This window comes from Hemiscyllium ocellatum, chromosome 12 (assembly GCF_020745735.1).
Source record: "Hemiscyllium ocellatum isolate sHemOce1 chromosome 12, sHemOce1.pat.X.cur, whole genome shotgun sequence".
Classification (NCBI taxonomy): domain Eukaryota; kingdom Metazoa; phylum Chordata; class Chondrichthyes; order Orectolobiformes; family Hemiscylliidae; genus Hemiscyllium; species Hemiscyllium ocellatum.
This window is the reverse complement of record NC_083412.1, coordinates 61,901,146-61,921,887: the sequence shown is the minus strand read 5'-3', so window position 1 is coordinate 61,921,887 and position 20,742 is coordinate 61,901,146. Positions and strand designations below refer to the sequence as shown.

Sequence of the window (20,742 nt, the reverse complement as noted above, 5' to 3'; positions counted from 1 at the left end):
TAAAGAAGTACAGCATTTCAGAAACAATTACTTGTCTTAAAGACCTTTCTTGTTTGGAAGTACATAGAGGGTTGAGATGAATTTCAAGTGTTACTAGGAAGGGGTACTTGTCATTTAATGTTCACTTCCTACTGAAGTTGTGAAGAGGACCTCCAGAATGTTTTGCCAAGATTTTACCAGCATTCTTTCCCTATTCATTCTGCAATTATGCCCTGAGTTATTCTACCATATTGGATACCATATAAAAGTCTACAGGAGAAAGGAAATGCTCAGTCAAGGGAATCTTACAAAGGAGCCCCATGGTCTGAGAAGAATGGGAGGAGGACACATGGGCAGAGACAGCAGCTTTTGGGACCCTTTACAACTGGAGTACGAGAACAGGGTACAAACTTTCTCTCCTTCTCTCAAACTACTGTAACAATTCAGAGATCTGTGTTCCCTCTCGGTCAGTGCAGCACACTGTGTGCCAGCCAGCATATTGAATGCAGGCTCATCAGTCTAATTCCAGAGATGAAGGCTTTGTCTATGAGGAGAGATTGAACAGTTTAGGATTGTACTTTCTGGAGTTTAGAAAAATGAGAGGAGATCTATTTGAGTTATAGAAGATGCTCAAGGGAATTGACAAAGAGAAGATCGTTTCTCAAGTGAGGCAATCTAGAACAAGAAGGCAATATTTTAGGATAAGGGGGTAACAGACTTAAAATAGAGGTGAGGAGAAATTACTTCTCTCAACAAATCTTGAATTTGTGGAATTCATTACCCCAGAGTGTGTGGACGCTAAGACATTGAGGAGATAGATATTTTTAATTAGTAATGGAGTGAAGGGTTACGGAGGGCAGGAAAGAAAGATGAGATCAGCCGTGATCAATCAAATGTGGAGCAGGTTTGAGCAGGTGAATCGCCTACTTCTACTCTGATTTCTTACATTCTTATATTAGGTTGGGGTGGGGTGGGATTGGGGGCGGTGGAGAATGGTGAAGAGATGAGGAAATAACTGCTCCATATAAACTGCATCTAGTCAACAATCAATTGTTGAATCCCTACAATGTGGAAACTGGCCATTTTGACCCAACAAGTTCACAATGACCCTCCAAAAAGAGTAATCCACTCAGATCCATTTCCCCTGACTAATGCACCTAGCCTACACATCCTTGGACTCTATGGGTAATTTTAGCATGGCCAATTTACATAATCTGTACATCTTTGGACTGTGGGAGGAAACTGGAGCACCCACGAAGACATGGGGAGAATGTGCAAACTCCACACAGACAGTGACATTAGGTGGAATCGAACCTGGGTCCCTGGCCCTGTGAGGCAGCAGTGCTAACCACTTAGCCACCATGCTGCCCTAAACATTAGCTGAGTTGCTGGATTAAAATGCTAGTGACAATACCACTAGCCATTGCCTCCCCCAATGAGGCCATGTCCTTCCCCTTGGCAAGTGCTAAACTTGCAGGTTTTTGTTTTTGCACCTCAGAACTTGTCCAAGTTCTGGCGATCGATAATTAAAACAAATCTTTGTGACTAATTAAGACATTCAAATGAATGCTTTATTAGCACAGCAAATAATATGTGCATGTTTTCGTCTTTCAGCCAAATATACTCAAATTTGTTGAAGGTGCAATTAACAAGAATTCCGTATTTATTAGTAAGACCATAAAGACATAGGAGCAGAAATTAGGCCATTTGACACAATGAGTCTGCTCCATCATTCAATCAAGGCTGATGAGTTTCTCAAACAAATTCTCCCAGTTTCTCCCTGTAATTTGATACCCTTTCAATCAAGAACCTATCTCCATTTTAAATATACTCAATGACCTGGCCTCCAGAGTCTTCTGTGACAGTAATTTCTATAGATTCACTTATCTCTGCCTGAAGAAATTTCTCCTTATCGCTGTTCCCTTTACTCTAGGCTGTGCCCTCAGTCCTAGTCTCTCCTACCAATGAAGGGATCTTCCCAACATCCATTCTGTCCAGGCCATTCAGTAGTCTGTAAGTTTCAATTAGATCACCCCTCATCCTTCTAAGCTCCATCCAGTATAGATCCAGAGTCCTTAAATATTCCTCATACGTTAAGTTTTTCATTCCTGGGGTCATTCTCATGGACCTCCTCTGAACATGCTCCAGGGCCAGTACATATGGGACTTCCTGACATATGGGACTTAAAACTGCACACAATACTCCATATGCGACCTGATTAGAGCCTTCTAGAGGCTCAGAAGTACATCCCTTCTTTGATATTCAAGTCCTTTCGAAATAAATGCCACCATTGCATGTGCCTTCATAACTACTGACTCAACCTGAAGTTTACCTTGAGACAATTCTGGACTAGAACTCCCAAGTCTCTCTGCACTTCAGATTTCTGACTTTTCTCCCCATTTAGAAAATAGTCCATGCCTCTATTCTTGCTACCAAAATGCATGACCTCACACTTTTCTACATTTCACTCCCACAACCATTGTGGAGTACAATTTGTTTCACAAAAAACATACTTCCACTTATTTAAAAGGGAAATATCTGTAACTTTCTTTAGCAAGAAAGGGCTGGAGCCAAATTGTTTTTTCAAGTCTCATGATTTACAGTAAATAAACATGTTCAGAACTACAAATATTATTTATTATTCTTAATACAACAAACTTTTCAATTAAGTATTAGATTTTTGTTAAAAGACTTCAGCAGCAGAGCACACATTATTTCTGCTGTATTACTGGGCAACTGAGCAATGTCATATAATACCTAAAACCAATAAACTTAATTCTAATGCTAATGGTCAGCAGCCTCTCTGCAACAAAAGAACACTTCAAACGTGCAATTCTATTTTAAATTTTTTGCATTATTTATTAAAAACATTTAAGTTTGGCACATCCACATCAAAAGTATGTTTTAAAATAAAGTTTCAAAGGAAGGAAACTGTGGGAGGTGGCTGAAATGACTCTATGCATGCCTTACATTTGTTTGTTCTTTCCGAAGTCGTTTTAGTAGCGTTAAATTGTCCATATCTTTATTTCTCTCTTCTCGTAGTTTGTTCACCCTACTGGAGCTTTGGTTTATGCACGTCTTTATGGCTTTTTCCCTACTAGCGTGTGCCTGTTTTAGCTAAAAAGGGGGAAAGAAAAAAGAGGAAGATAGGTACACCACAAAATTTACCAACCTTGTAATATAAAATACTTTCATTTGGTTTTGTCTTGATGCAGTCGACAGATATCCCAGAAAATGGACCAAGATACAAGTACATTTTACCACCCGGAAGTAAATTGCAGAGAAACAAGTAGACAAGTATTATGAAGAAAAAATATACACTAAGCAGCTTATAGATTTTTAAAATTGGAAACATGTTTGGAAATAGAGCACACACTTTAGACCGTGCTTTATATCTCTGTGCAATTTTCAAAAAAAACGTTGACTAGATTTTAGGTGAATCTTTAACAATTGGAGTAATGTTTGGAGTGGAATAAGCACCCCCAAATCATCTATATCATTAAGAAAACTAACAGAATTCTCTTATTTATTGTAAAGGAAATTGAATCAAAATTAGGGAGGTTATGTTTCAGCTTTATGGGACACTGGAGAAACCACATCTGATTTTGATTCATTTGTTGTCCCGTGTATTTTTGTTACAAAATATAGTGAAAAGTGTTGCATCGTGCTGCCACTCTCCGGCGCCATCATAAAACACAGAAACATAAACTGAAAAATAGAATATAAAGGTAGAAGAATATATAAATAAAAAGTGTTCAACTTCACAGTCCTCCTTGTTTAGTGCTCTGCCATGGGCCATGGACCTATTGGCCAGGCATAAGCCCCTTCACAAAGCTGCTACTACTGGAATGAAAGTTGTCACTCTTCAGTGCTATCTTGCCTCTAAAAACTTCCTCGCCAATTTAAGTCCACGCCAAAGCAGCTGCTGCCATGAGTCCGCTTTGGGCCCACCTCACCAATGCAGCAGCTGTCGATATCACGGGGTATTGTACTGGGCCCAAACTCTCCTCCGCTGCAGCAATCATGAGTCAACATTAGGACTGCCTCATTGATGCAGAGGCCACCGGAAACCCAAACTCTCGCTGACACCACTGCCACGTATCTGTAGCGCCAAGAATTGGTGCTGGGCCCACTCGCCTATTGCCAATGCTGTCGCCCAGACTGAGCTCTTTAACAAGAGGCAAGTAAAATAAAAGGGGAAAAAAAAAAGACAGTGAAAAATAAAGAAAATAAATGAAAAGTGGATGGAGTGGACAAGCCCCAGGCTGAGAAGCCCGACTCCATCGCCAATTTACCATAAAAGCCCTCAGACCACAAATGTTTAAAATCGGTTAACAGCCAAATACGTTGGCCAATGATCCTGACCACACTTAAGGAGGAAATCAGGAGAGCAAAAAGGGGACAAGAGATAGTTTTGGCTAATAGAGTAAGGAGAATCCAAAGGGTTTTTCATAAATACATGAAGGATAAAAGGGTAACTAGGGAGAGAATAGGGCCCCTCCAAGATCAGCAAGGCAGCCTTGGTGTGAAGTCGCAGGAGATGAGGGGGGGGGGGGGGGGGGGGGAGGGATATTAAACGAATAGTTTGCATCAGTGTTTCCTATGGGAAAAAACATGGAAGATATAGAATGTAGTAAATAGATGGTGACATCTTGAAAAATGTCCATATTACAGAGGAAGTGCTGGATGTCTTAAAAAGCATAAAAGTGGATACATCCCCAGGACCTGATAGGGTGTACCCTAGAACTCTGTGGGAAGCTAGGGAAGTGATTGCTGGGCTAGGGAACTATAGGCCAGTGAGCCTGACCTCAGTGATGGGCAAGTTGTTGGAGAGACTCCTGAGGGACAGGATGGACATGTATTTGGAAAGGCAAGGACTGATTAGGGATAGTCTACATGGCTTTGTGAGTGGGAAATCATGTCTCACTAACTTGATTGAGTTTTCTGAAGAAGTAACAAAGAGGATTAATGAGGGCAGAGTGGTAGATGTGATCTATATGGACTTCAGTAAGGCATTCAACAAGGTTCCCCACGAGAGACTGGTTAGCAAGGTCAGATCTCATGGAATACAGGGAGAACTAGCCAGTTGGATACAGAACTGACTTGAAGGTAGAAGACAGCGGGTGGTGGTGGAGGGTTGTTTGCTAGACTGGAGGCCTGCGACCAATGGAGTGCCATAAGGATCGGTGTTGGGTCCACTACTTTTCATCATTTATATAAATGATTTGGATGTGAGTGCAAGAGGTATAGTTTGCAGATGATACTAATTTAAATAAATGCTAGGTGCTGCATTTTGGGAAAGCAAATCTTAGCAGGACTTACACACTTGGTAAGGTTCTAGGGAGTGTTGCTGAACAAAGAGACCTTGGAGTGCAGGTTCATAGCTTCTTGAAAGTGGAGTCGCAGGTAGATAGGATAGTGAAGGCGGCGTTTGGTATGCTGTCTTGTATACGTCAGAATATTGAGTACAGGAATTGGGAGGTCATGCTGCAGCTGTACAGGACATTGGTTACAACATTGTTGAAATATTGCAGCAAATCTGGTGTCCTCCCTATCAGGAAAATGTTGTGAAACTTGAAATGGTTCAGAAAAGATTTACAAGGATGTTGCCAGGGTTGCAGGATTTGAGCTCTAGGGAGAGGTTAAATAGGTTACGGCTGTTTTCCCTGGAGTGTCAGAGGATTAGAGGTGACATTATAAAGGTTTATAAAATTATGAGGGGCGTGATTAGGATAAATAGAAAAAGTCTTTTCCCTGGGGTGGGGGAGTCCAAAACTAGAGGGTATAGGTTTAGGGTGAGAGGGGAAAGATATAAAAGAGACCTAAGGTGCAACCTTTTCACGCAGAGGGTGGTACGAGTATGGAATGAGCTGCCAGAGGAAGTGGCTGAGGCTAGTACAATTGCAACATTTAAAAGGCACCTAGATGGGTATATGAATAGGAAGGGTTTGGAGGGATATGAGCCGGGTGCCGGCGGTGGGACTAGATTGGGTTGGGATATCTGGTGGGCATGGACAGGTTGGACCAAAGGGTCCATTTCCGTGCTGTACGTCTCTATGGCTGTCTTATGAGGGACAAGTTAGACATGCTAAGCTTGTTTCCAACGGAGTTTAGAAGACTAAGAGGCAACTTGATTGAAAAAGTTAAGATCCTGGGGGGGGGGGGGTCATGAAAGGGATAGCTTTAGAAAGGATATTTCTTGTTCTAGGGGTATCTAGAATTGTAGGTCACTATTTAAAATATGGGGTTGCCATTTAAAACAGACTTGAGACAAAATTGCTTCTCACAGAGGATGGCGAGTCTCTAGAATTGTCTTCCTGAATAGATGGTGAAAGCAGACTCTGAACATTTTAAAGTCAGAGACGGACTTTTAAATCAACACGTTCAGATATGTTTGGACACACCTCTGCAGCCAGCTTAAAGGCAGGGGCCTGATCCCTGCGCCAGAAGAACTCTCAGAGCCAGACAGATTCTTGATAAGCAAAAGGATGAATGGTTATTGTGGATTTGAGATTATGATCAGTTCAACTATGATCTTATTAAATAGCAGAGCAGGTTCATGGGGCAGAATGTCTTACTTCTGCGTCCTGTTTGCACATGAATACTCTTGGCAGGCAAACTCTCCTGGTTCCTTCTGAAGTCTCTAACAGAATTTTTGAAAGGTAGAGACAGCCAGTCAATAATCTCAATAATACTGTCATTAAAGCATTCACTCTGCGGCAGATTCCTGCTGAGACAGAATTATCTGTTGTGAAACGAAACGGTGCATTTTGATGCTAGCCTTAGGAAATGTAAATGTTTGAACAAGTATGGATTGGATCATGACATCAACCTTGTATAAGTTTGTTGGAATTCTGAAACAAGGTGCTTCCCGAGTCTTGATCAGGCAGAGCGATCTTCTTTCTCGTATCCCAACAAAATTTGTTACAGCAGAAACGTACACTCTTTCCCAGCGGATCATATTTCCAATTCCACAGAAGAAACGTGAGGTCTCTGAGAATTGTCTCAGATTAGGAGCTATAGGGTAGTTGTACCATGAAATGTACTAGCTCAAAATTGGAGAAAGGCCAATTTTGATGGTATTAGGCAAGAACTTTCAAAAGCTGATTGGGGTTAGATGTTCACAGGTAAAGGGATGGCTGGAAAATGGGAAGCCTTCAGAAATGAGATAACGAGAATCCAGAGAAAGTATATTCCTGTCAGGGTGAAAGGAAAGGCTGGTAGGTATAGAGAATGCTGGATGAGTAAAGAAATTCAGGGTTTGGTTAAGAAAAAGAAGGAAGCAGATGTAAGGTATAGACAGGATAGATCGATAGAATCCTTAGAAGAGTATAAAGGAAGTAGGAGTATACTTAAGAGGGAAATCAGGAGGGCAAAAAGGGAACATGAGATAACTTTGGCAAATAGAATTAAGGAGAATCCAAACTGTTTATACAAATACATTAAGGACAAAAGGATACGAGGGAAAGAATAGGGCCCTGCAAAGATCAGCAAGGTGGCCTTTGTCTGGAGCCACAGAAAATGGGTGAGATACAAAATGAGTATTTTGCATCAGTATTTACTGTGGAAAAGGATATGGAAAATATAGATTGTAGGGAAATAGATGGTGACGTCTTGCAAAATGTCCAGATTACAGAAGAGGAAGTGCTGGATGTCTCGAAACGAGTAAAGGTGGATAAATCCCCAGGACCTGATCAGACGTACACAAGAACTCTGTGGGAAGCTAGAGATGTGATTGCTGAGCCTCTTGCTGAGATATTTGTATTATCGCAAGGTTTGTAGCTCAGGTTGAGGTTTACGGTGTAGGTTTGCTCGCTGAGCTGTAGGTTTGATATCCAGATGTTTCATTACCTGGCTAGGTAACATCATCAGTGGCAACCTCCAAGTGAAGCGAAGCTGGTGTCTCCTGCTTTCTATTTATATCTTTCTCCTGGATGGGGTTCCTGGGGTTTGTGGTGATGTTATTTCCTGTTCGTTTTCGGAGGGGTTGATAGATGGCATCTAGATCTATGTGCTTGTTTATGGCGTTGTGGTTGGAGTGCCAGGCCTCTAGGAATTCTCTGGCATGTCTTTGCTTAGCCTGTCCCAGGATAGATGTGTTGTCCCAGTTGAAATAGTGGTTTTTTTTCATCCATGTGTAGGGCTATGAGGGAGAGGGGGTCAGGTCTTTTTGTGGCTAGCTGGTGTTCATGTATCCTGGTGGCTAACTTTCTTCCTGTTTGTCCTACGTAGTGTTTGTGGCAGTCCTTGCATTACTTGAAACGAGTCCAGGAATTCCTAAAAATCAAAAACACCAAAATAGAGGAAGACGAAGCAATGATCTCATTCGATGTAACAGCACTGTTCACGTCCATCAACATCGACCTAGCAAAGGAAACACGCGCCACACTTTTAGAACAGACTATCACACACACATACACCAACCACCGTCAATCGCATTACCAACGAAAACATCATGAAGCTACTGGACCTGTGCCTCACCACCCACTTCACTTTCAACAACATAGTCTACAAACAAACCAATGGCACACCCATGGGATCTCCGCTATCAGAATTCATAGCAGAAGTGGCAATGCAAAGGCTAGAACAAACAGCCCTACCAATCATCAAACCAAAAATCTGGGTTCGCTATGTAAATGACACCTTTGTCATCACAAAACGAAACAAGATAGGAGAGACATTTAACATCATCAACAATACCCTCACAGGCATAAAGTTCACCAAGGAGGAAGAAACTGACAACAAACTCTAATTTCTGGACGTCACAGGAGAAAGAAAGGACAAGGGAGAATTACAAACCTGCGTATACAGAAAACCGACAAACACTGACTGAACACCCAACTACACCAACAACCATCCCAACACACACAAACGAAGCTGTATCAGAACACTACTCCAACGAGCCACCACACACTGCAGCACAGATTAACTTCGAAAAACCGAGGAGAACTACCTATACAACGTATTCAAGAAGAATGGATACTCAAAAAACACAGTGCACAGATTCCTCAAGAACAAACCACAACAAGCAGATAAAACACAGCCAGAAACCCTAACCACCTTACATATATCAAAGAAGTTTCAGAAATGACAGCCAGACTACTGAGACCCCTCGGAACCCTAGTAGCACACAAACCCATCAACATTCTCAAACAAAACTAACAAACTTGAAAGACCCAGTACAACCCATGGACAAAACCGACGTCTGGAAAATTCCATGCAAGGACTGCCACAAACACTACATAGGACAAACAGGAAGAAAGTTAGCCACCAGGATACATGAACACCAGCTAGCCACAAAAAGACATGATCCCCTCTCCCTCATAGCCCTACACACGGATGAAAAAACCCACCATTTCGACTGGGACAACACATCTATCCTGTGATAGGCTAAGCAAAGACATGCCAGAGAATTCCTAGAGGCCTGGTACTCAAACCACAATGCCATAAACAAGCACACAGATCTAGATGCCATCTATCAACCCCTCAGAAAACAAACAGGAAATGATATCACCACAAACCCCAGGAACCCCATCCAGGAGAAAGACATAAATAGAAAGCAGGAGACACCAGCTTCGCTTCACTTGGAGGTTGCCACTGATGATGTTACCTAGTCAGGTAATGAAACGTCTGGATATCAAACCTACACCCCATATTCATATTATCGATAGTCACAGGTGAGGTGCCGGAAGACTGGAGATTGGCAAACGTGATGTCACTGTTTAAGAAGGATGGTAAGGACAAGCCAGGGAATTATAGACCAGTGAGCCTGACCTCGGTGGTGGGCAAGTTGTTGGAGGGAATCCTGAGGGACGGGATGTACATTTATTTGGAAAGGCAAGGACTGATTAGGGATAGTCAACATGGCTTTGTGCGTGGGAAATCATGTCTCACAAACTTGATTGAGTTTTTTTTTTGAATAAGTAATAAAAAGGATTGGTGAGGGAGGAGCGGTAGATGTGACCTATATGGACTTCAGTAAGGCACTCGGCAAGGTTCTCCATGGGAGATTAGTTAGCAAGGTTAGATCTCATGGAATACAAGAAGAACTAGCCATTTGGGTACAGAACTGGCTCGGAGGTAAAGACAGAAGATGGTGGTGGAGGATTGCTTTTCAGACTAGGGGCCTGTGACCAGTGGAGTGCCACAAGGATCAGTGCTGGGTCCTCTACTTTTTGCCATTTACATAAATGATCTGGATGCAAGCATAAGAGGTACAGTTAGTAAGTTTGCAGATGACACCAAAATTGGAGGTATAGTGGACAGCGAAGAGGGTTACCTCAGATTACAACAGGATCTTGGCCAGATGGGCCAATGGGCTGAGATGTGGCAGATGGAGTTTAATTCAGATAAATGAGAGGTGCTGCATTTTGGGAAAACAAATTTTAGCAGCACTTATACACTTAATGGTAAGGTCCTAGGGAGTGTTGTTGAACAAAGAGACCTGGAGTGCAGGTTCATAGCTCCTTGAAAGTGCAGTCGCATGTAGATAGGATAGTGAAGAAGTCATTTGGTATGCTTTCCTTTATTGGTCAGAGTATTGATTACAAGAGTTGGGAGGTCATGTTGCGGCTTTACAGGACACTGGTTAGGCCAGTGTTGGAATATTGCATGCAATTCTGATCTCCTTCCTATCAGAAAGATGTTGTGACACTTGAAAGGGTTCAGAAAAGATTTACAAGGATGTTGCCAGGGTTGGAGGATTCGAGTTATAGGGAGAGGCAGAAGAGGCTGGGGCTGTTTTCCCTAGAGCGTCGCAGGCTGAGGGGTGACCTTATAGAGGTTTACAAAATTATGGAGGGGCATGGATAGGGCAAATAGGCAAAGTCTTTTCCCTGGGGTCGGGGAGTCCAGAACTAGAGGGTATAGGTTTAGGGTGAGAGGGGAAAGATATAAAAGAGACTTACGGGGTAACTTTTTCACACAGAGGGTGGTATGCACTGTCCGAGGAAGTGGTGGAGGCTTGTACAATTGCAATATTTAAGAGGCATTTGGATAGGCATAAGAATAGGAAGGGTTTGGAGGGATATGGGCCGGGTGCTGGCAGGTGGGAATAAAATGGGTTGGGATATCTGGTCGGCATGGATGGGTTGGACCGAAGGGTCTGCTTCCATGCCGTACATCTCTATGACTCTATAAATGAGTTTATATATACAAGTTTATTTTAACTAAGATAATTAGGTCAAACATTATTTAAATCCAGTTGAAATTAAAGTAAGGTTTTGAGGATCCAAGGATTTTTCTCTTATGGCTTTAATTAAATACCAATAAAATGAAGCTGGCTACAACTGAACAAGGTCAAATGTCTCAGATTTGAGCTCAGCTATTTAAACATAACATCGAAGGGCCATGCCCCCAAAACGCTTTGTTTAGGTCCAGTTCACATCAAACATGCAATAATTAGAAAAATATTTATTAATACCCACTAAAAATGGATAAATATGAATCAACATGACCAAAGGTATACAGGAACATAGGAACAAGTGTAGGTCACTCAGTCCCTTGAGCCTATTCTGCCATTAAATGAGATCATGACTGATCTGTGGCTTAATTCCATATACCTGCCTTCGGCCCATATTGCTTTATACCTTTGCTTAACAAAAAACGTTATCCAACTCAGATTTCAAATTAACAACTGATCCAGTATCTGCTGCAGTTTGTGGAAGAGAGTTCCAAAATTCCAGCACCCTTACATGTGGGAGTGCTTCCTAACATCTCTGCTGAACAATTCTATAATTCTAATTCTCAGACTTACCCCTACTTCTAGAATACCGAACCGATGGAAATAGTTTCCCTCTTTAACTACCCTATCGTTCCTTGTTAATATTTTGAAGACTTTGATCAGATCATTGCTTAACCTTATAAATCTCGAGAAAATGAATCTAATTTGTAGAATCTCTCCTCATAACTTGAGCACTGAAGTTGTATCCCCTCATAGGCCAATATCCTTCTTAAAGTGTGGTGGCAAGATTTACATTCCAAGTAGGTTCGAACCAAAGTTTTGTATAACTGCAGCATAACATCTACATCTTTGAACTGGAGTCCTCAAGATATAAAGGCCAGCTTTCCATTAGCTTTCCTAATTACATTCTGCATCTGTTTATGAGATGTTAAAGATTTATGCACTTGAACCCCCAAGTCTCATACTGTGAAGGAATTGGTCACTTTTTTAGCCATCAAAATTTAACAGGTCTAGCACGTGATGAGTTGCACATTATAAATCAAACTTCAACTTTGTTTTTAAACTTATTATTGAACTGGATACAGAGTAAAAGGACTCCACAAAAAAGAAATTTTCTTTGCAAAATAATGAATAGGACATTACTTACAGAATCATAAAGTTGCTTGCATGTTTGACTTGCATCAATCTTTCCAGCAAAGGATGCTGTAGGGATAATAGTATTTAATTCGTGAACTATCCTATCGTCAATTTGTCGCATCACCCGCAATGCATCCTATTGATAGAAACAAAGAAGGAGGTTCAGCTTTAATAATACTGTAAAATTCACTGATGCAGTTAGACAAAGTCTAGGCATAATCAATAGCCAAATAAACTGATTTATTATCATTTATGCTAAAGACTATATGAAGACTACATTTTTTTTAAAAAACATAAATCACTGATGAGGCCTTAGCCAGAATATTGTGTACAATTATGAGAGCCATGCTTTTAGCAGAATGTCGCGGTCTTGGTCATAGACTCCCTACAGTGTGGAAGCAGGCTGCTCAATTCACCAAGTCCATACTGACCCTAAGAGCAGCCCCAAACCTATCCCCATAACTCTGCATTTACCAAGGCAAATCCACATAACCTGCACATCTTTAGTCTGTGGGTGAAAACTTGAGCACTATGAGGAAACCCGTGCAAGACATGGGGAAAACATGCAGTCTGTAACCTAAGGGTGGAATCAAACTCGGGTTCCTGCTGAGGCAGTAGTCCTAACCATTGTGCGTCGTGGCTGCCCCATGCTACAGAGATTTTCTTTAGTTCACCTGTGGGCTGTGGGTGTTGCTAGCTGGATGGCACTTATTTCCTGTCCCTAGTTGTCCTTAACAAGATTGTGGTGAGCTGTCTTCTTGAATTGCTGCAGTCCAATTGCCACAGGTTGACCCATAATGCTATTTGGGGAAATTCCAGGCTTGTTGACCCAGCGACTAAGAAAGAACGGCGATATATTTCTAAGTCAGGAAGATGACTGACTTGGAGGGAAACTTGCAGGTGATGGTATCCCCATGCATCAGCTGCCCTTGTCCTTCTAGATGGAAATACAGAATAATTAGGGGCTTTCATTATATTGACAGACTGGAGAGATGGGAGATTCTCCACTCTGAGGAGAACAAAATTGCAAAACTTAATAGAATTATTTCAAATGATGTTTCCTTTGAAAAAAATTGTTCCACTGACAGGAAGTTGTGAGAAAGAGTAGAGTTTTTTTAAAAAAATGAAACAAGTAGTTATTATTTGAAATGCATTGTTTTCAAAAAGGAATTGGACATGTGCTTCAAAAAAGAAATAGCTACACGGTTATGGTGAAAGAATAGAACTTTAAGAGCACAATTGACTAAATGCAGCTCTTCTGTGGTGAAGACACTTCTAAAAGAACATATTTATTCATTCTTCTGAAATGGTGTAGCTGATAAGTTTAGAATTTATTGCCTAAGGGAATATACTGATGAGCTGCCTTCTTGAACAGCTGCAGTCCACATGGTGAAATACCATTGGATATCCATCCAGAATATTAACCCAATAACAATGAAGGAACAACAAAGTGCTTCTAGATTCAGATGCAATTTGGAGGGAAATTTGTAGGTGGTAGTGTTCCCACGTACATGCCACCTTTTCCTTCTAGCTGGTGGGGTTCACAACTTTGGAAGTTGCTGCAGCACATCTTTTGAATGGTACATCCTGTAGTCTTGATGCACTGGTTGGGATGACAGTGAACTTTTAAACAGGTAATGGGATGCCAATCAGCACATCGTTTTGCCTGAGAGGTGGTGTGCAAGCTCAAATATTGCCAGCCTTGCATTCATCCAGTGAATCAGAGATTATATTAAACTTTTTACTTGTTCTTTGTAGTCGTTGTACTGGCTTTGAGGAATTAAGAAAATGAGACCCTTCCCACAGAATACCCAGCAGTGGCCTGCTCTTATAGAGCAGTGTTTATGTGGCTGATCCATTTAAGTTTCTCATTAATGGTGCCAGACAGAATGTCATCAGAATGGTCTTTACCTGGCACAAATGTTATTTGCTATTTAGTCCAAGCTTGAACATTAACCATGTTTTGTTATATATGTGCATTTCAAATGGAAATGAGCACTGTGCAGTGAACATTCTCATTTCAGACCTTATGACGGATGAAGCAGTTGCACATGGGTGAATGTAGGAAACGATCTGGACTAACTCCTGCAACAATGTTCTATAGTGAAGATAATTAGTCTTTAAAAGATCATAATCTTCCTTGATGCTTATTTTCCTCTCGATTCACATTTACTTGAAATTTTGCTGAAGCATCATGACGCTGTACTCAATCAAATACTGCCTTGAAGCCAAGGGTAATCCATCTCTCGTTTTGTATCTGAAATTCAGGTCTGTGTCTATGTCAGGACCAAGGCTATAATGAATTTTAGTATTGATTGGCACTGCCAAAACTCAAATTGAGCACCGAGCAGGTTATTATTGCATAAATGCTCCTTGATATCATCCTAGACAATCCCTTCATCACTTGTCTGATGATTGAGAGTAGATTGATTGAGTAGTTGACAAAATTCGACTTATTGTGGTCATGTGTACTTGTGCAATTTTCTGCAATATTGCACAGATGCCAGCCTTCAAGCTGTTCTGGAAACAAAACCTGTTTAAGAGCATGGGTAACTCTGGTACACAAATATTCAATACTAATGCTGGGATGGTGTCAGGGCCATAGCCTTTGCTACTTCTAGACTCTTCAGGCATTCCATCATATCACATGGAGTGAATCAAATTGATGACAAAGTGGCAGGAAGAAGCTAAGATGGATCAGCTACCCCGTAATTCTGACCGAAAGTGATTACAAATGCTTGCAGCTTGATATTTTCATAGATACACTGGATTTCAACCATATTGAGGATGGGGATGTAAGTGGAACTTTCTCCTAAGGTTAATTGTTTAATTGCACACTATAGTTCACAATTGGATTTGGGAGGACTACAGAATTTTGATTGATCCATTGGTTGTGGCATTACTTCGATATTAATGGCATGCTGCCTCCATCATCCCATTTAATCATGGTAGCATCACACTGGTAGAATGTGTCCTCAGTGTGAACAGGGAACACAGTTTCCACAGAACTATGACAATCATTGTTATGAGATTTCCATGAAGATCCCACTATCTTAACAGTGCCCCTCAGGTGAGGTGTGGTAACCCTTAGGTTAAACAGTAGTTGTTTCTCTATTTTTATGGTTCTCTGAGAAATTGGCAAATTTACCTTTAGATATACCTTCAACAAGTAGACTGGTGATGATGAGAAAAAAAAAGGTTTTTCCTTCTTACTGGTTCCATCATCTGCCAGAGATGTAGTCTGGCACAAATGTCCTTTAAGACTTGGCCAGTACATCAGCAAAATTGCTACTTAGGCACTTTCACTAATTCTGAAGTCTTCCAATGAGAACACATTTTGTGCACTTTCTATTTCCAGTGGTTTTTTTTCCCCCGTAATGTTCAACATGGGTGGAATGTTTCCTTGCCACTTTTGCTACAACTAGATGCGATGTAGATTTAACATTAAGACTTTCCACAGCCACTCCCTCTGGAGTGATCACAATTATGTCACCACTTGTAATGGTTCTGTTCTGTCTGTGGGACAGGAAAAATACAAAGATGATAAACCTTACATCAACAAACAACATTTTCTGACATGCACTCGTAATGGCTGTATATTAGAAAAGATAAGGGGCAAACCAACTCAAAAATATTGAAGCAGGAGGTATCGGACAAAATTAGTGGGTGCTTGCACAATGCTTGCAATTTGAATCAAGTTCTCTGAACATCTGCTGGACACTGTAGCAAAATGTCCATGCCTCTGCCTTCCCCATTGTAGTGTTAAAACATATGAACACAAGGAAACATGCCATTTAGTTCAACTTGTCAATGCCAACTAGATATCCTAAATTAATCTAGCCCCATTTGCCAGCACTTGGCCCATATTCCTCTCAACCCTTCCTAGTCATAGACTCATTCAGATGCCTGTTAAATGCTGCAATTGTACCAGCCTCCACCACTTCCTCCGGCAGTTCTTTCCATACATGCACTACCCTCTGTGTGAAAAAGTTGGCCCTTAGGTCCCTTTAATATCTTTCCCCTCTCACCCTAATCCTATGCCCTATTAATTCTGGACACTCCATTCCAGAGAAAAAACCTTCACTATTCCCCCTATCCTTGCCCCTCATGATTTTATAAACTTCTATAACATCACCTGTCAGCCTCTGATGCTCCAGGAAAATAGCCCAACCTATTCTCCTTCTACCTATAGCTCAAACCCTCCAACTCCGGCAACATTCTTCTAAGTCTTTTCTGAACCCTTTCAAGTTTCACAATATCATTCCTGCAGCAGGGAGACCAGGACTGCACACAGTATTCCAAAAGTGGTCAAACCAATATTCTGTACATCTGCAACATGACATCCAACTCCTATACTCAATGCTCTGACCAATAAATGAAAGCCATGCCAAGTGCCTTCTTCACTATCTGGTGACTCCACTTTCAAGGAACTCTGGACCTGCATATCAATCTCTCTTTGTTTGGCAACACTCCCCAGGACCTACCATTACGTGTATTGGTCCTGCCCTGATTTGCCTTTCCACAACGCAGTACCTCACATTTATCTAATTAAACTCCATCTGCCACTCCTCAGCCCTTTGGCCCATCTGATCAAGATCCTGTTGTACTCTGAGGTAACCTTCTTCACTGACCACTACACCTTCAATTTTTCTGTTATCTGCAAACTTCCAAACCACAACATTTAAATGACAAACAGCAAACCCAGTACCGATCCTTGTGACACTCCACTGGTCACAGGTCTCCAGTCTGAAAAGAAACCCTCCACCACCACCCTCTGTCTTCTACCTTCAAGCCAGTTCTGTATCCAAATGGCTAGTTCTCCCTGTATTCCAAGTGATCTAACCTTGCTAACCAGTCTACCATGAGAAATCTTGTTGAAAGCCTTACTGAAGTCTACAGAGACCATGTCCACTACTCTACCCTCAATTCTCTTTGTTACTTCTTCAAAAAAGCTCAGTCAAGTCAATGAGACATGATTTCCCATGCACAAAGCCATGTTGACGATCCACAATCAGCCCTTGCATTTCCAAATAAGTGTAAATCCTGTCCCTCAGGTTTCCCTCCAACAACTTAACCACCACCAACGTCAGACTCAACAGTCTACAGTTCCCTGGCTTTTCCTTACCACCTTTCTTAAACAGTGGCACTTTTGCCAACCTCCAGTCTTTGGCACCTCACGGTGGCTATTGATAATACAAATTTCTCAGCAAGATATAGCTTTGGAAAATAGAGTTAAGGAGAATTCAAAGGGTTTTTACAAATGCATTAAGGACAAAAGGGTAACTAGGGAGACAATAGGGCAAGTGGCCTTTGTGTGGAATCGCAGGAGATGGGGGGGGGGGGAGCAATATTAAATGAGTATTTTGCATCAGTATTTACTGTGGAAAAGAATATGGACAATATAGAATGTAGGAAAATAGATGGTGATATCTTGCAAAATGTCCAAATTACAGAGGAGGAAGTGCTGGATGTCTCGAAATGTATAAAAGTGGATAAATCCCCAGGACCTGATCAGGTGTACCCTACAACTCGGTGGGAAGCTAGGGAAGTGATTGCTGGGCCTCTTACTGAGATATTTGCATCATCGATAGTCTTAGGTGAGGTGCCAGAAGACTGAAGGTTGGCTAATGTGGTGCCACTGTTTAAGAAAGGTGGTAAGGACAAGCCAGGGAACTATAGACCAGTGAGCCTGACATTGATGGTGGGCAAATTATTGGAGGGAACCCGGAGGGGCAGGACGTATATATATTTGGAAAATCAACATGATTTCCCACACACAAAAACTTGATTGAGTCTTTTGAAGAATTCTACACTACAGAAACAAGTCTCTTAAAGCAGTTTCTGCCGAACAATGAGGATTGATGAGGGCAGAGTAGTAGATGTGATCTATGTGCACTTCAGTAAGGCGATTGAAAAAGGTCCCCATGGGAGACTGGTTAACAAGTTTAGATCTCATGGAATACAGGGAGAACTAGCCATTTGGGTACAGAACTGGCTGAAAGTTGGAAGACTGAGGGTGGTGGTGGAGGGTCGTCTTTCAGACTGGAGGCCCGTGACCAGTGGAGTGCCACAAGGATCAGTGCTGGGTCCTCTACTTTTTGCCATTTACATAAATGATTTGGATGCGAGCAAAAGAGGTACAGTTAGTAAGTTTGCAGATGACACCAAAATTGGAGGCATAGTGGACAGCGAAGAGGGTCACCTCAGATTATAACAGGATCTTGACCAGATGGGCCAATGGGCTGAGAAGTGGCAGATGGAGTTTAATTCAGATAAATGAGAGGTGCTGCATTTTGGGAAAACAAATCTTAGCAGGACTTATACACTTAATGGTAAAGTCCTAGGGAGTGTTGCTGAACAAAGAGACCTTGCAGCGCAGGTTCATAGCTCCTTGAAAGTGGAGTCACAAGTAGATAGGATAGTTAAGGCAGCATTTGATATGCTTTCCTTTTTTGGTCAGTGTATTGAGTACAGGCGTTGGGAGGTCATATTGCAGCTGTACAGGACATTGGTTAGGCCACTGTTGGAATATTGCATGCAATTCTGGTCTCCTTCCTACCAGAAAGATGTTGTGAAACTTGAAAGGGTTCAGAAAAGATTTACTAGGATGCTGCCAGGGTTGGAGGATTCGAGCTACAGGGAGCAGTCAAATTGGCTAAGGCTGTTTTCCCTGGAGCAGAGAGTGAGGGGTGACCTTATAGAGGCTTATAAAATCATAAGTGGCATTAATAGGATAAATAAACAAAGTCTTTTCCCAAAGGTGGGGGAGTCCAGAACTAGAGGGCATAGGTTTAGGGTAAGGGGAAAAAAAGATATAAAAGAGACCCAAGGGGCAACTTTTTCACTTGTATGGAATGAGCTGCCAGAGGAAGTGGTAGAGGCTAGTACAATTGCAGCATTTAAAAGGCACCTGGACGGGTATATGAATAGGAAGGGTTTGGAGGGAAGTGGGCCGGGTGCTGGCAGGTGGGACCAGATTAGGTAGGGTTATCTGGTCAGCATGAACAAGTTGGACTGAAGGGTCTGTTTTCGTGCTGTACATCTCTATGATCTAATCAGATCTTGGGGATTTATCTACCTTTGCTGAAAATGTGTTGCTGGTTAAAGCGCAGCAGGTAAGGCAGCATCCAAGGAACAGGAAATTCGACGTTTTGGGCACAAGCCCTTCATCAGGAATCAGGCTTGTGCCCGAAACGTCGAATTTCCTGTTCCTTGGATGTTGCCTGACCTGCTGCGCTTTAACCAGCAACACATTTTCAGCTCTGATCGCCAGCATCTGCAGACCTCACTTTTTACTCGATTTATCTACCTTTATACGTTATAAGCTATCCAACACCATCTCCTGTGTAATATGGAGATTTTCAAGATATCATTACTTATATCCCCACGTTGTATATCTCCTGTATACAGTAAACATTTGTTTAGTAAAATACTAGTTCATTTCTTCCCCCCCATCTCCTGCAGCTCCACACAAAGGCAGCCTGGGAATGCATCACATTTGGGTCCATAGCACTCGCTCACATGAATCTGGAGTCCTTCGCTTCATTAAAATTTTAAACTGGAAGTAACAATATTCCATCTGTTTTCCCCAGACTGGGTAATCTCTTGAAGCTTTACAATACAATGACTACACTTTAAAAGCGTTTAATCCCTGTAAAGCACTTTGAAATGTCCAGTGGTTGTGAGAAAGGCTAAGACACTTTGTTAACACACTATTCATTAGGATATCTACAGGAAGCAGCAACTGGCTTTGCAGTATATTCTTGGACAGCTAACCGGCAGCACACGTAGCCCCTTCAACCGAAATGAACATTAGTATTGCTGTTTTAATTTAAACAAAAAGGAGATTTAAACGGAATAAATAATTTCTACTTTTTTGGTGGCTGTAATGGATAACCGTACTTTCCAGGGAGCAGACCACGAAAGCAAAAAACGTGATGTGGTGCAAATGAAGTAAGTGCTTCTGAAAAAGGGCACATTTTGTCGAAACTTTTGTATTTGTACTCATCAGAACATTTCACAAAATTGCCAATTCAAGATGAAATTAATGAACACAATGAGCCAAAGGGCCTCTTTCCACGTTGTGAAAACTCCGAGTATGACAAGTATTACATTCATGAAACCGTGTGTCGAAAAGTGAAATGTGAGAGTTGTGCAGAGTCCACTGAACCGAATCGGGGGAGGACAAAGTCCAAAAGCCCTGGACATCGGCCGGGACCGTGCAGAATTGGCGACAGCTCTTGATCGCAGCTGCTGTCGAATGCCCTCCCTCAGTCCTCGACTCAGACCCCGACCTTCCCGCCAACCTCCCCAAAGGGTACCTGCTGCCCATAGGATTGGAGAAGGGGGCTCCTGAAGGACGAAACCCTCCGAGCGAGCACACCAGCCGCCCCCGAGCGGGCCCGCTGAGCAGAGCCCTTCAGCCCGGCCCGTTCTTCAGTCCC

General features: G+C 41.9%; 1 protein-coding gene across 3 annotated transcripts in view; it reads right to left on the bottom strand.

The window, feature by feature from the left end:
• The window catches only part of mix23 (mitochondrial matrix import factor 23), a 28,085-nt gene that overhangs the window by 6,654 nt on the left and 689 nt on the right, over window positions 1–20,742 (bottom strand). The window contains exons 1-3 of one of the 3 annotated variants that reach the window (XM_060833605.1): window positions 20,620–20,681; window positions 12,309–12,434; window positions 2,950–3,096 (exon numbers count right to left, since the gene is read on the bottom strand). In XM_060833605.1, the coding sequence (XP_060689588.1) occupies window positions 2,950–3,096; window positions 12,309–12,419 (258 nt within the window). In that variant the 5' untranslated portion in view covers window positions 12,420–12,434; window positions 20,620–20,681. Of the gene's footprint in view, window positions 1–2,949; window positions 3,097–12,308; window positions 12,435–12,972; window positions 13,008–20,619; window positions 20,682–20,742 lie in introns of those variants that run through there. The other 2 variants (XM_060833606.1, XM_060833604.1) reach the window with 2 other exon arrangements.